The following is a 12,549-nucleotide window of genomic DNA, read 5'->3' as shown; positions in this document are numbered from 1 at the left end:
TGTTTTTTGTTTTTGTTTTTTGTAACAGATTTTTCATGCAGAGGAAAAAAGAAAAAAAAACAAGTTGTTTACAAATCATTTGGCAAAAACTTCACGGGATACTTTTAATGCATAAATCATTTTCTTGATACCTCAAAGTCTTGCCATAAAGATCAACTGACAAGGCTGAGGCAAATAAGACAGCTCAATATTAGCCCAGTTAAAAGTGCATAATGCATGCTGTTTTGGCAGTGGGCACTCAGACGACAGAGCAAGACTGGAGAACTGAAACACAGGTCTTACCACAACATGGGATAGCAGCAACTTTGTCTGGAAACACGAACAGAATTTTTTTTTTTGCAACAAAATGTTTTAAAACTGACATTACTTTGCAGGAACTTAAGAATAAATCTTTTCACTTGCACCTATGATTACAATCTAAATTACAAAAAAAAAGAAGAACAATATAAAATACAGTAGTGAAGCAAGTGTAGACATCCTGAGCTAAGTGGGCTGGGAGACTGCCTTACTACTGCTCTTCGCCCTCTGGATTGCTATGCAAATCACAGACTGGATCTTTGAGATGCAGGATTCGGGGGAGATCAGAGATGGGGAGGGAGCTCATGCTCTGCAGGGTGAGGAAGATGAACTATCTGTATCACTGGCTATCCGCAACCTTCAGCATCATGTCCATGAATATTCTCCTGTTCACCATGTCCATGTAGACATCGACCTCATTGAGACAGCGCAGCACCTTTCTAATGGCCCAAAGAGAGAGGACAAAACAAACAGTGGTGAAAGAGCGCTCGCCAACTGACAGGAAGCGCATGTCACTCAAATTAGCTTTGTCCTGTTCACCTGGCTGCACCGAAATGGAGAGGGTTTCATACTTGTGATTAAAGGTCATACTCCCTGTGTAACCTCTCTGGGCCAGCATGCTATCAAAGTAGTATTTACAGCGCAGAGACAGAAGCCTCCTGAACTTGGCATAAGTGTCAAGCCTCTCATTTAATATTCTTTTTTTTAATACATTTATTTCTGATTTTTCCCTTTTTTCTCCCAATTTAGTGGCCAATCGATCCCTATTTTAGTTCAAACACCCACCCTCGTACTGTATGCATTCGCCAACTGCATCTCTCTGGCTGGCAGTCTCGAAGGAGACGCCTCGCCACTTTTGTGACAAAGCGAATCCAGGCCGAACCGCTGCTTTTCCCGACACACACAGAGACGCATTCATGTGACGAACACAAGCCGACTCCGCCCCCCTCCCGAAGACAGCGTTGCCAGTTATTGCTGCTTCGTCGAGTCCGGCCATAGTCGGATATGACGAGACTGGGGCGCAAACCCCAGTCCCCAGTGGGCAACTGCATTGACACAAAGCCGATGCTTAGAGCACTACACCACCATGGACCCCTGGTTTAATATTCTGTTCAGACTCTTCACGTAGGAGTTAAGGCTCTTTACCTGCTGTACCATGCTTTTATAGCTCTCCAGTGCCTCATGGTACTGTCTAATGATCTTCTAATGGTCACCTTGCTGGATGGTAATTTTAAACTTAAAACTGTTGATTTCATTGTCCAGACTGCAGGCTGTTTGACACTTCTGTATGCGCTGTGGACAGATTTTCATGGCCTTAGCCACAGATGCTGTGAGCTTCTGCTCCTTGCTGACCAGGTTGGCTTGGAGGGTCTCTATGTTGTTGATGTGGGCCTTCCACTTGTCCTCATAGTTCTTATTGTGGTGTCTGCACTTTGACACTTCCTGATCATTCTTACTAAGCTCCTCCTTGATGGCATCTGGCTCCTCAGTCACTGCACTGATCTGGTCTTTGTGTTGCTTATACTCCTGCTCTGCCTCCTCATAGGAGGCCCTGAGCTTTGCCATCTCAGCCTTCACCTCCTCGCACTCTGTATGCTTAGTAGAGATCTTATTGATAATCTCCTGTAGTTCTTCCTCCAAAGGCTTGAGGTCCTCCGACTGTGGCTCTTCCACATTGTGTAGAACTGTGAGGTCAAGCTCTAGCAACCTGGCCTTAACTTTGGTTTTCTTCTGCTCCATGTGGGCTCTCCTTAGTAGCCTCTCATTCTGGTTGATGTCCTCCTCTACTTTCCTCATTTGCTGCTCAAAGTGAGTGGCATAGGCCATTTGGTTCGCCTCCTCTCTCTGCAAGTGTGACCGTTGTGGTGAAGAGGGAGCTGAGCCGGAAGGCAAAGCTCTCAATTTACCAGTCAATTTTCGTTCCAACCCTCACCTATGGTCATGTACTTTGAGTAGTGGCTGAGATCACAGATACAAGCGGCTAAAATGAGTTTCCTCCGTAGGTTGGCTGGGCTCAGCCTTCGAGATAGGGTGAGGAGCTTGGACACCTGGAGGGAGCTCGGAGTAGAGCCGCTGCTCCTTCATGTCGAAAGGAGCCAGTTGAGGTGGTTCGGGCATCTGATTAGGATGCCTCCTGGGCGCCTTCCTTTGGAGGTTTTCCGGGCACGTCAAATTAGGAGGAGACCCCAGGGTAGACCCAGAACTCGCTGGAGGGACTACATGTCAAATCTGGCCCGGGAATGTCTTGAGATCCCCCAAGAGGAGCTGGAGGGTGTTGCGGGAGAGAGGGATGTCTGGAGTTGCCCTACTTAGCTTGCTGCCACCGTGACCCAACCCCGGAGAAGTGGCTGATGATGAGATGAGATGAGATGAGATGTTCACTTCCATTCTATGCGAGCGAGAGGCTGAATAAAACATTTGCTTCTCGTAGTGAAAGAAATTTTCATCTTCGCTTCCCATAGAGTTCAACTTTGGTGAACTTTGACCCTTGAATCCACAGCCTCAACTGATGGCAAAGGAAGTGTGTGTGGTTGACCCCACTTGGCGTCACATCCTGCACTGCCCACATTCAGTACGCCAAGAAACGAATTTTGCCTCAGTGCATGTGTGACCGTATTGTTCATGTGAAGCAGTCATTTCGGGTTGGTCTTGCTGTCTTCACAGGCAATACATTTGAAACGAGCTGCAGTCAGCCAGGAAATGCCAAAGCTAAACTCATGAAACTTGTGTCGTAGTTTACAATTACAAAATAGTTGATAATCTATCCATGTAAAAAAATGTCTTTTCAGTGAATCTCTTAGCTAAACTAATATTAGGGTTAATACTCCTGCCAGTACCCTTGACCAAGGGTCAAGGGTACTACAATAGGAAAGAACTCAACTGGAGAACTGAAAAGAGCTGGAGTTGGTCCATGGGTGCTGCAGCTGACCACTGCACCTATACAATAGGATGGGTTAAATGCAGAAAATAAATTCCATTGTAACATACAATGACAAAATAAAGCGGCTTTCTTTCTTACACTAATATTGTTCTTGTGAACCAGCCATTTCGAGTTGGTCTTGTTGTCTTAGCCTGCGATAAATTTGGAAGTCGACTTCACTCGGTGGAACCAGCTCTGTTAGGTTGCCAGTGAGTTTGTGAGCAAGCATAAGTGTCCTCGGTTTGTCAGTCAGATCCACCCTTCGCTGCTGCTCAGCTCCACCCTCTCAACCAAATATGTCTACGTGTAGTTTAAAAAAAAAACCTCAACATGACGATGGGAAAATGCCATAATCTTGGAGACGAGAGAAGTATCTCGAGTTTGTCTGCGGACTTCCAGACGGGCGGAGTGTGTAGGGGCATAACTTGTAGCAGGACTCCCATCACTTGCCCTAACCTTACCTCAGCGGGGGGGGCGGGTGGGTGGGTGGGGTCTATGGGGGACGTTTCTTGTACTGATATGGGCGTGTGTTGCACTTTGGGGGTGTGTCATGTACGTTATGCCCCTCTCTTGGAGTCCGCAAATGAATACTGTTAAAACTCGAGGCTTCAAAATGGTAGTCCACAAACCAGTGGGTGACTTCACGGTGTCTACATCTGTTATTTTATACAGTTTATGCTCTCACATGTAAACATGAGTGCTACTGAAGAGTCAACGTCAGAAATTATTCTGATGCAGGCCATATGTATGAGGTGATACTTGATATGCTATCAATACTTTCATTCCTCTTAAAGAGACGGACAGTGCATCCAGTCAGCGATGATCCTTGTCGATAGGCACCCGCCTTTTCCATTTGATGTTAATGTTGTGTTTTCTAGTTTGTCATTGTTTTCTCTTTCGTTAAATTGATTTGCAATTTATCATGTTTTTTTATTTTCCGTTGTGGTTTCCTATTTGCCGTTGTGTTTTGTGGGTTGTTGTGTTTAACCTAGTATTTGCCATTGTGTTTTGTGATTTGCTATTGTGATTCCCTATTTGTCATTGCGATTTCCTGTATGCCGTTGTGTTTTTTGATTTGTTGTTGTGTTGTTGTGTTTTCCTATTTGTCGTGGTGATTTACACTTCAGGGTTGTCGTAAGTTTCCCTTTGGCTTTCACTCGTTGCAGTTTTGGTGAATGTCATCCCTGAAAAAGCAAAAAACATGACAGGGCAGTGGTGGATTTATCAAGTTTTACCTTTGGTAGCAAAAGGCTGGCATGAGGTTCCAGCTTGGGGGGGCGGGGGTTATCTCCCGCCAAAAAACATTCGAATTTCAGAGACTTCATCGCCTGCATTCTGGTGATTTTCATGCACATGAATCGTGTAATAATGAGACAACGTAATATCAACTGTTGAACACTTAACCTAGTCCTATTTATTTCTAAGAGAAGTTTAAGCAACTATCAGAGATAATTTATATATTTTTTCACACATGCAATAAAGACTCACAATTAGTTTTTTCGTCAAAACATTTTTATTTAGTCTTTTTATATATAGCTTAGATAGATAGCAATGTCTTGGGAAATTCCTTTAGAAGTGGTTGTATTGGTCCATCCATTTTTAATTTTGATACTTCTAAAAGGAGAGAAAAGGGGCAATTAGGACCATCTGCTACTGTATCAGTATTTGCCATGCAATTAAAATGTCCTACTCAAATCCAATAGCACTAATAGCCTAGTGTGAAGGCTCTTGCATTAATTTCAACATAGTGTGCGTAGTTCATGCACAACATTTTGCTGCACATGTATCAACCCAACAAATATACATATGAACAATATGCTGTTCATGTTCATCTGAGAACATGAACAGTATATTGTTACAATGAAATTTGTTAAAACTGTGAACTAACATAGCATGAGGTCCAGCTGGACTTGTATGTATTTGGGCCCCACTGCTTCTGTCTGTCTGTCCATCAATGTCCTTTTCTCCATAACTGTCTTGCTCTCCCCCTCTTTCTGAATCTCTTTCTTCTCTATCAGTGGATCCATCTCTCGTGTTTTTGTTCTTCACAACCCTCACTCGGCTCTTCATTGCTCATTTTGCCCTCCTCTTTCTCACTCCATCTTCTCTCTTCTCTTTCTCAACCGGTCTCCGGTCACTTGCTCCGCTCTTCACCTTTGTTTAACTCTTCTGTCTTTGCTTTTTCTGTTTGGAAAAAGCTGGCTATTTTCCGCTTTCAGCTGCTCCCATTAGGGGTCGCCACAGCAGATCATCCGTTTCCATTTCTTCCTGTCCTCTGCATCTTCCTCTGTCATGCCAACCACCTGCATGTCCTCCCTCACCACATCCATAAACATCCTCTTTGGTCTTCCTCTTTTCTTCTTGCCTGGCAGCTCCATATTCAGCATCCTTCTCCCAATATAGCCAGCGTCTCTCCCCCACACATCTGAACCATCTCACTCTTGCCTCTCTTGCTTTGTCTCCAACCCGCCCAACCTGAGCTGTCCCTCCTAATATACTCATTCATCTTCCATAATCCTGTTATAATAATGTAATACAATATGATAATAATAATCCTGTCCATCTTTGTCACTCCCAATGAAAATCTTAGCATCTTCAACTCTGCCACCTCCAGCTCCACCTCCTGTCTTTTTGTCAGTGCCACTGTCTCCAAACCATATAACACAGCTGGCAAACCTTTCCTTTCACTCTTGCTGGTACCCTTCTGTCGGAAATCACTCCTGACCCTTTTCTCTACCCACTCCACCCTGCCTGTTCTCTCTTTTTTTCACCTCTCTTCCACACTCCCTGTTACTTTGAACAGTTGACCCCAAGTATTTAAACTCATCCACCTTCGCCACCTCTACTCCTTGCATCCTCACCACTCCACTGTGCTCGGTCTCGTTCACACATATGTATTCCATCTTGCTCCTACAGACTTTGGAAAAAGCTGGCTATGCCACAACTTTTCTCCATCCTTTTCATTTTTTTTTCCAAATATCTGCTACTCTGACCTACAGTATTCAAGAGGGAAAATAATTTGTAGGTTAAAACCCTGCCATACATTGTATTGGGTACATGATTCATGAGCTAAACTAGCAGGCTATGAGCTGTAGCTAGGCTATGAACATTCAACCACTGCTGTTGTAGATTTCGTTATATCAATTTTTCTATTCAGTGGAAGGAGTCTTTGTCTGTCTGTCTGTCTGTCTGTCTGTCTGTCTGTCTGTCTGTCTGTCTGTCTGTCTGTCTGTCTGTCTGTCTGTCGTTCCTTCGAATTTCTCGACAACCATTCATCCGATCAACTTCATACTTGGCGGGTGTATTGCTGAGGACCTAAGCAAGAGCAGTGTCGAGTATGAAGTTGTTTGGGTGAGTGGTTATCGAGAAAATCGAAGGACAGACAGACGGAGACAGAGACGTTCCTCCCGTGGCGACTGGACGAACAGCGCTAGTCTACCATTGCGACTCACATTGTGGTCGGAGGGGGGATTGCACCCGAACGGGCACTGCACTAGTCTCTATTTAACAGACACGGCTTCAAACTCACTCACTGAGCATGAGACACATTCAGTTGAGCACTATCAAACATATTTCACATCGTCAAATTCTTCGTCGGGTGGTGGGCACTACCATTTTTTTCTTTATTGAGGGGGGCAAAGTGAATTCTGAACTGGTGAGTAAAGAAGTCTGTGGATGTTCTCATTCATCCAGGTCATGGTTTTCCAAAGGAGTTGAATCAAGTGCAACTGGACTTGGTATATATCCGTGAAGACGTTTCGCCTCTCATCCAAGAGGCTTCCTCAGTTCATGCCTTTCTGATTAGACCAAGCTAGTCTGACTGGCTGGTGATGAGACTCAGGATTTATCCTCTTGGAGTTTTTGTCAGAGCTATTGATGTCCATGGCTCTTGTGTTCCGATGTTTACCAACGCCTGTCGCTAACAGAGCCATAGATACGAGTGGCTCTTTTGAGTACCCACATATACGGTAGAGTAAAGAAGTTTACACCAACTACAGAGAAATATCATGAACTTTCAACGCCAAATTATTTTTTTAATAATTAACTGCCTACAAATAGGGTGGCAAGTGGGGTGGCAAGGCCTTTTTTCCCCTTGGAACCACCACGGTGACAGGGTAATGCTGAAAAATACAGACAGAACCAATGAAATAACCCTGAAATGATTCAATCCTTCATATAGCGACCTGGTAAATGAGCACCGTTCCAGTTTCAGAAAGAGCCCAAACCACTGGACCATTCAACTGAGGATTGCTTTTCAATCAGCAGCCTCACTGACAAACTACTTACTCATTCCTCTTAATAGACTTAATGACCTGAATGGACCATTGATCTAATGACTTCAGGAAACCAACCTCCTCATTTACTGTTTGACACGACTGACAGTCCATAAAGCTAGAAACTCCGCAGTACAACTCAGGAGCATATCCATCATATCCCGTGCAAATATAATTAATTTGAGGACGCATCAGTTATCTTCAGTGGACAAGCTGCTGGTTTTGCAGCATGCTTGGACTGAGGCTCTAGATGCTGTCTGAGGAGCCTTGAAGACTTCATTAATTTAAGCTCTACCCTCATGTTGCTTTCCAAACCAATTAGGCTTTAATTATCTAATTTGAGGCCCTGCAGCGTTGGAGACAGAAAGAAGCCTGTGGCATGAGTGAAGCAGCACCCCTCCCTCCCTTCTCCCCTTTGCTCAGAAAATTCCACCAAAACAAGCAAAAACAAACACAAACATGCAGTGACTCTTAGCCAGCCATTGTTGGTGCCTCGACTACAGTGCTTTTGTCCTGTGGCTCTGGTATTTCTCAGTGGGTGAATAGAAATTGACACGATAAAGCCTGTTACGTCTCTTGCCGTGTGGTTTTGATGTGAGCCGGGGAGGATCTTCATGAAATGTGAGGGAGGGCCTCAGGTAGAAGGAAGGAAATCTATTTGTGGGTCCCCGTTCACAGTGAAACACACACGCCACGTGGAGGATGGTAAAGCATGAACAGAGACTGGGGGGGCTGCTCAGAAGTTGAGAATTTAAAGTGTCGGGCATGTGAAGCAATGGTGTTTTTGGATTTCTGCTCAAATACCGAGGTTATTTTTATTCGCTGGTTGATTTTACATTTTCTGTGCTGCAGCTCTCCATGGGCATACAGTGTGTGTGTGTGTGTGTGTGTGTGTGTGTGTGTGTGTGTGTGTGTGTGTGTGTGTGTTCAGCTATACTTGTAAGGACCAATTAAGGTTTTTAACCATGACAGTGAGGACATTTTTTGCAAAGTGAGGGCATTTTATCCATTCCTCACTTCATTAAGAGGCTATTTTATTTTATCTTATTTTATTTTAGGGTTTGGGTTTAGGGTTTAAGGTTGGAATCAAGATTAGTTAAATGTTAGGTGTAGGGGCTTGATGTATTCAATAGGGGGGGTCCTCACAAGTACAGAAAAAGGAGTGTGTGCGTGTGTGTAAATGGTAAATGGATTGTATTTGTATAGAGCTTTTCTAGTCTACCGACCACTCAAAGCACTTGTATATGTGCATATGTACGTGTGTGTGTGTGTGTGTGTGTGTGTGTGTGTGTGTGTGTGTGTGTGTGTGTGTGTGTGTGTGTGTGTGTGTGTGTGTGTGTGTGTGTGTGTTTTATCAGTCTGATACTGTACACTGCACAAGGTCAAAGTTTTATTGCATGCCAAAGCTTTGTCAGATTCTGAGCCATGAAAGCGTTGGTTAGCTGATACAGGAGAACAGCATGTCTTTTGATTAACCTTTCCAGAAGGTAATTCATCACTCCTAATCTCCTAAACCGTAGATGGGGGAGTCCGTCCAACAAAGATGTAGGCATCACAGCCAAAAGGCTCCGCTGCTCGTGAGAGACTGGCTGTCAGACTAGACAATATGCCGGGATGCTATTCATGGGTGACAGCGTTGCCCCCCCCCTCCCCCTTATTTTGAATCAATCCCATCAGGAACCTGAATGAATTAAGAGTTGTTTCGTGTATGACTTGACTGCTTTCTGAAATGAAAAACCAAGGTAGGGCGAATAAAATCCCTTTGCTCCTCAGTGAAGACTTGAGCTGAGCAAGCGTCAAATAAAATAACATGTACGTCACACGAAGAGGTTGTTAACATCATTTATATTATAGTTTTAATCAAACTGTTATTCAAACAGATTCATGCGCAGAATACTCCAGTGCATCTCGAAATATTGCAACATTAAATAGCAGCCAAACACTCAAACCAAACTGGTAACAAATTCTCACTGTAATACCCAGCATAATAAAGGACCACATGTTCACAACACTTTGATGTCGTCTTTTTGGTTTCACACTAGAGATGTGCCAACAGGTTCCTTACTTACATTCAGGAAGAAAAGAGAACAACGAGTTTGTTCCACAAAATATCTAAACATGTTACCTATACAGTGAAAAATCTCATTTTCCTGGCAACTTTGGAGGGTGTGCCGGGGCATTTGTAGGCCCATTCCGTCCGTCAGTCGAACACAGTCTCACACACGGTGACGGTCGAGAGGCTTTTGCTCTTCATCAGCCTGCTGCCTCCAGCATCCGTGACCCCGGGGGCGTGCGCGTCACCGGCTTGCTTCGCCGATTGCGCGCGTCCGCAAGTTATTGATTTGGACGTGGAGCTGTCCAGAGAACCCTGTTGCAGGGACAGACTGAACACGGACGACAGTTTCTGTCGGTAGCTTTTCCGGAATCGTTTGGCGGACCTGTAGAGGTTCCCCACGAAACAGTAGCAGAGCGGGTTGAGCGCCGAGTTGGTCAGACCCAGCCACTGCGCGAAAGGTCTCCCCTGCAAGATCCACTCGTGCTGGACGTGGTTTGCTTCGTCCCCGTCCTCTCTCTCCAGCGAGTCTGGCATGTTGAAATCGATCCAGATGTCCACTGCGTAAAGAGGCAGCCAGGACAGGGTGAAAAGCATCACCAGTGCCAGCACCATCTTGGCTATCCTTTTACGCACTCTCACCCGGGAAACGACTTGCGCGATGCCGAATTTGTTCGACTCCCTCAGTTTGTCATCCGTCCCCCACAGCTTCCGCCCGGTCAGCATGCAGATCACTAAGTTAAACAACACGGGGAAACAGTAGAGGCAGCAGAAGAGCAGGAAGTTGTACCCTTGTCGCAGTTTGACTTTGCTCCAGCCCTCCACGCACACGGTGACCGTGTGCGCCCCGTCCAGCAGAGATAGAGTCCGGGTGGTGTTCATGAATATGAGGGGGAGGCACAGCCCCGACGAAATGGCCCACACCACGATTATCATGCACAATATTCGCCGTCCCGTGAAGAAGGACCTGGCGTGGAGTGGGTTGTGCACGCTGTAATACCGGTTCAGGCTGATCACAGCGAGGCTAAGCACGCTGGCGGAAACGGAGACTGCCTGGACAAACGGCACGGCGCGGCACAGGAAGTCTCCAAACACCCAGGCGTTGTACACCTGATGCCCCAGGTTGACAGGCATGCACACACACACCACCATCATGTCGCACACTGCCAGGTTGACCAGCAGCCGGCGGGTCGCCGACGCCCCGGACAACCGGTTCCTTTTTCGGGTGAGGACCAGGAGCGCCATAATGTTCCCGCCGAGCCCCGTGGTGAAGGAGAGCGCGTACATCACCACCAGCGCGATGGTGCCCGGCTCGTGTCCCGAAAATAACACGTCCACCGCGAACGGGCTGGTGTTGAATAAACTCCAGTTGCGCTGGTCATCGTGGCGGGGTTCCCAAAGCGAGTAATTTGACGATAAGAAATGTCCGAATTGCGCGTGGAAGTCCGTCCGATTCATCGCCCGCTCCCTGTCACATCGCGTCCATACACCGAAAGGCGCGCGGGTGGTGGTGCCGCGCGGCGCAGGCGATCCGCGACTGGTACCGCGCGGCGCAGGCGATCCGCGACTGGTGCCGCGCGTCGGCTGTCATTCGGAAGACGGACGCCCCGCTGAGGTCCTTGCACGTCCGAGACGAAATGTTGGTCCAAATGTTTTGGTCACCGGGGATATCGGCGCGGAAAAGAACATTCGGGGAGGTCGTCGTTCATTTGGGCGCAAGTCCGCGGGTCGCCGACGGCGCACAGTTCACACCCAGTGAACGAGTAGCCTGCTCCCCCCGTTGTGAAGTCTCGCACCTCAGACGGACGCTGTCCTGTGTTCGAGGAACGTGTACTAACTCCCACCGCGTCGCACACGAAGGTGGAGTCATGCCAATCAATCAGTCCAACTTTATATATAGCGCGCTCGGTACATGCAATGCAGTGCGCTCTGCAGACCGGAGTAGCCACGGGATGGATAAAAGAAAAGAAAACGGCCCTCTTTATCTGAGGTTTTCCTGCACGAACACGGCACAATCGACTTTCATGGCATTTATCTATCTGTGGCATCAGTTGTTGGGGATGCTTTGCTTTAAGGCGATTCTGTTTTTATCGATTTCATAAATGTAATTTGAAACCTTTCAGTTTGAAATTACTATGCAAAATACACCTGATTGCTTCACTTGAGCATGCAGGACCCTGCATGGGCCCGGGGTTAGAAATCGAAGCTATCTGTTCAACATGAAGACGTTTTGCTTACGTAACTTGTTTAGGAATAGGACTATCTTGTCTTTTTGCTGTCCTGAATGATGGATCCACATGAAATGAAGCCTTTCAGATTTCCTTGCCAGCCCTTCTACAAATGACTGAAGTGAATTGAAAATGATAACTAAAGTAATATAATGAAAACTTACTAACTGATAGGATTTCATAGGGGCTATTGCAGCCAACTAACCAGCTTTGCAAAGTCACCCATATGATGCATGTCTGTGAGTTTCAAAATGCCTTGCTCAATTTTCTGCTTCACAAACTATGGACTGAGTCATTTAGACGACAGTGTAGCACAATCTTTACAATGAATAAAACACAATTTCATCTAAATTGATATTCTATTTTTGCTTGAGATCACATACTGAATTCCTAATATCGGCCAAGGTGGAAGATTCACATCTATTAAATATCTCCCTTTCATGATGTTCTTCAGTTCAACTTAATTTAACTTAGTCTCTGCTTTAATGATATCCCCAATATTTGACAGGACATGGCTTACAACAAAGACATTACAAAGCGACATGTTTATCACAGTCGGTCCAAGTCTCAACCGAGAGGACAGTAATTGCATTCTTGGGTCTTTTCCGGTGAAAATCTTTTTTTTTCCTTTTCTCCCAGTAGTTTGTTCCTTTTCCCTGAAGCAGTGCACAAAATGAGGCCAGTGTCCCCATTAGGCTGGCCCTCTGAGTCTGTCAGGGCAGAGAGTTGCTGCTGGATTGTTTAATCTGCAGCCAGGGTGAATGTGAGGCCTCTGAC

General features: G+C 45.8%; 1 protein-coding gene and 1 pseudogene across 1 annotated transcript; both read right to left on the bottom strand.

Moving 5' to 3' along the window:
- Positions 1–508: 508 nt before the first annotated feature.
- LOC130127114 (structural maintenance of chromosomes protein 6-like) lies at positions 509–5,244 on the bottom strand (annotated as a pseudogene).
- A 4,081-nt stretch (positions 5,245–9,325) lies between these two features.
- LOC130127928 (gastrin/cholecystokinin type B receptor) lies at positions 9,326–11,315 on the bottom strand. Its single transcript, XM_056297642.1, has one exon. The coding sequence runs from the start codon at positions 11,000–11,002 to the stop codon at positions 9,692–9,694; it is 1,311 nt and encodes a 436-aa protein (XP_056153617.1). The 5' UTR covers positions 11,003–11,315; the 3' UTR covers positions 9,326–9,691.
- Between the last annotated feature and the right edge of the window lie 1,234 nt (positions 11,316–12,549).

Source organism: Lampris incognitus, chromosome 17 (assembly GCF_029633865.1).
Source record: "Lampris incognitus isolate fLamInc1 chromosome 17, fLamInc1.hap2, whole genome shotgun sequence".
In the NCBI taxonomy this organism is placed as follows: Eukaryota; Metazoa; Chordata; class Actinopteri; order Lampriformes; family Lampridae; genus Lampris; species Lampris incognitus.
This window is presented reverse-complemented; position numbering and strand designations above follow the sequence as displayed.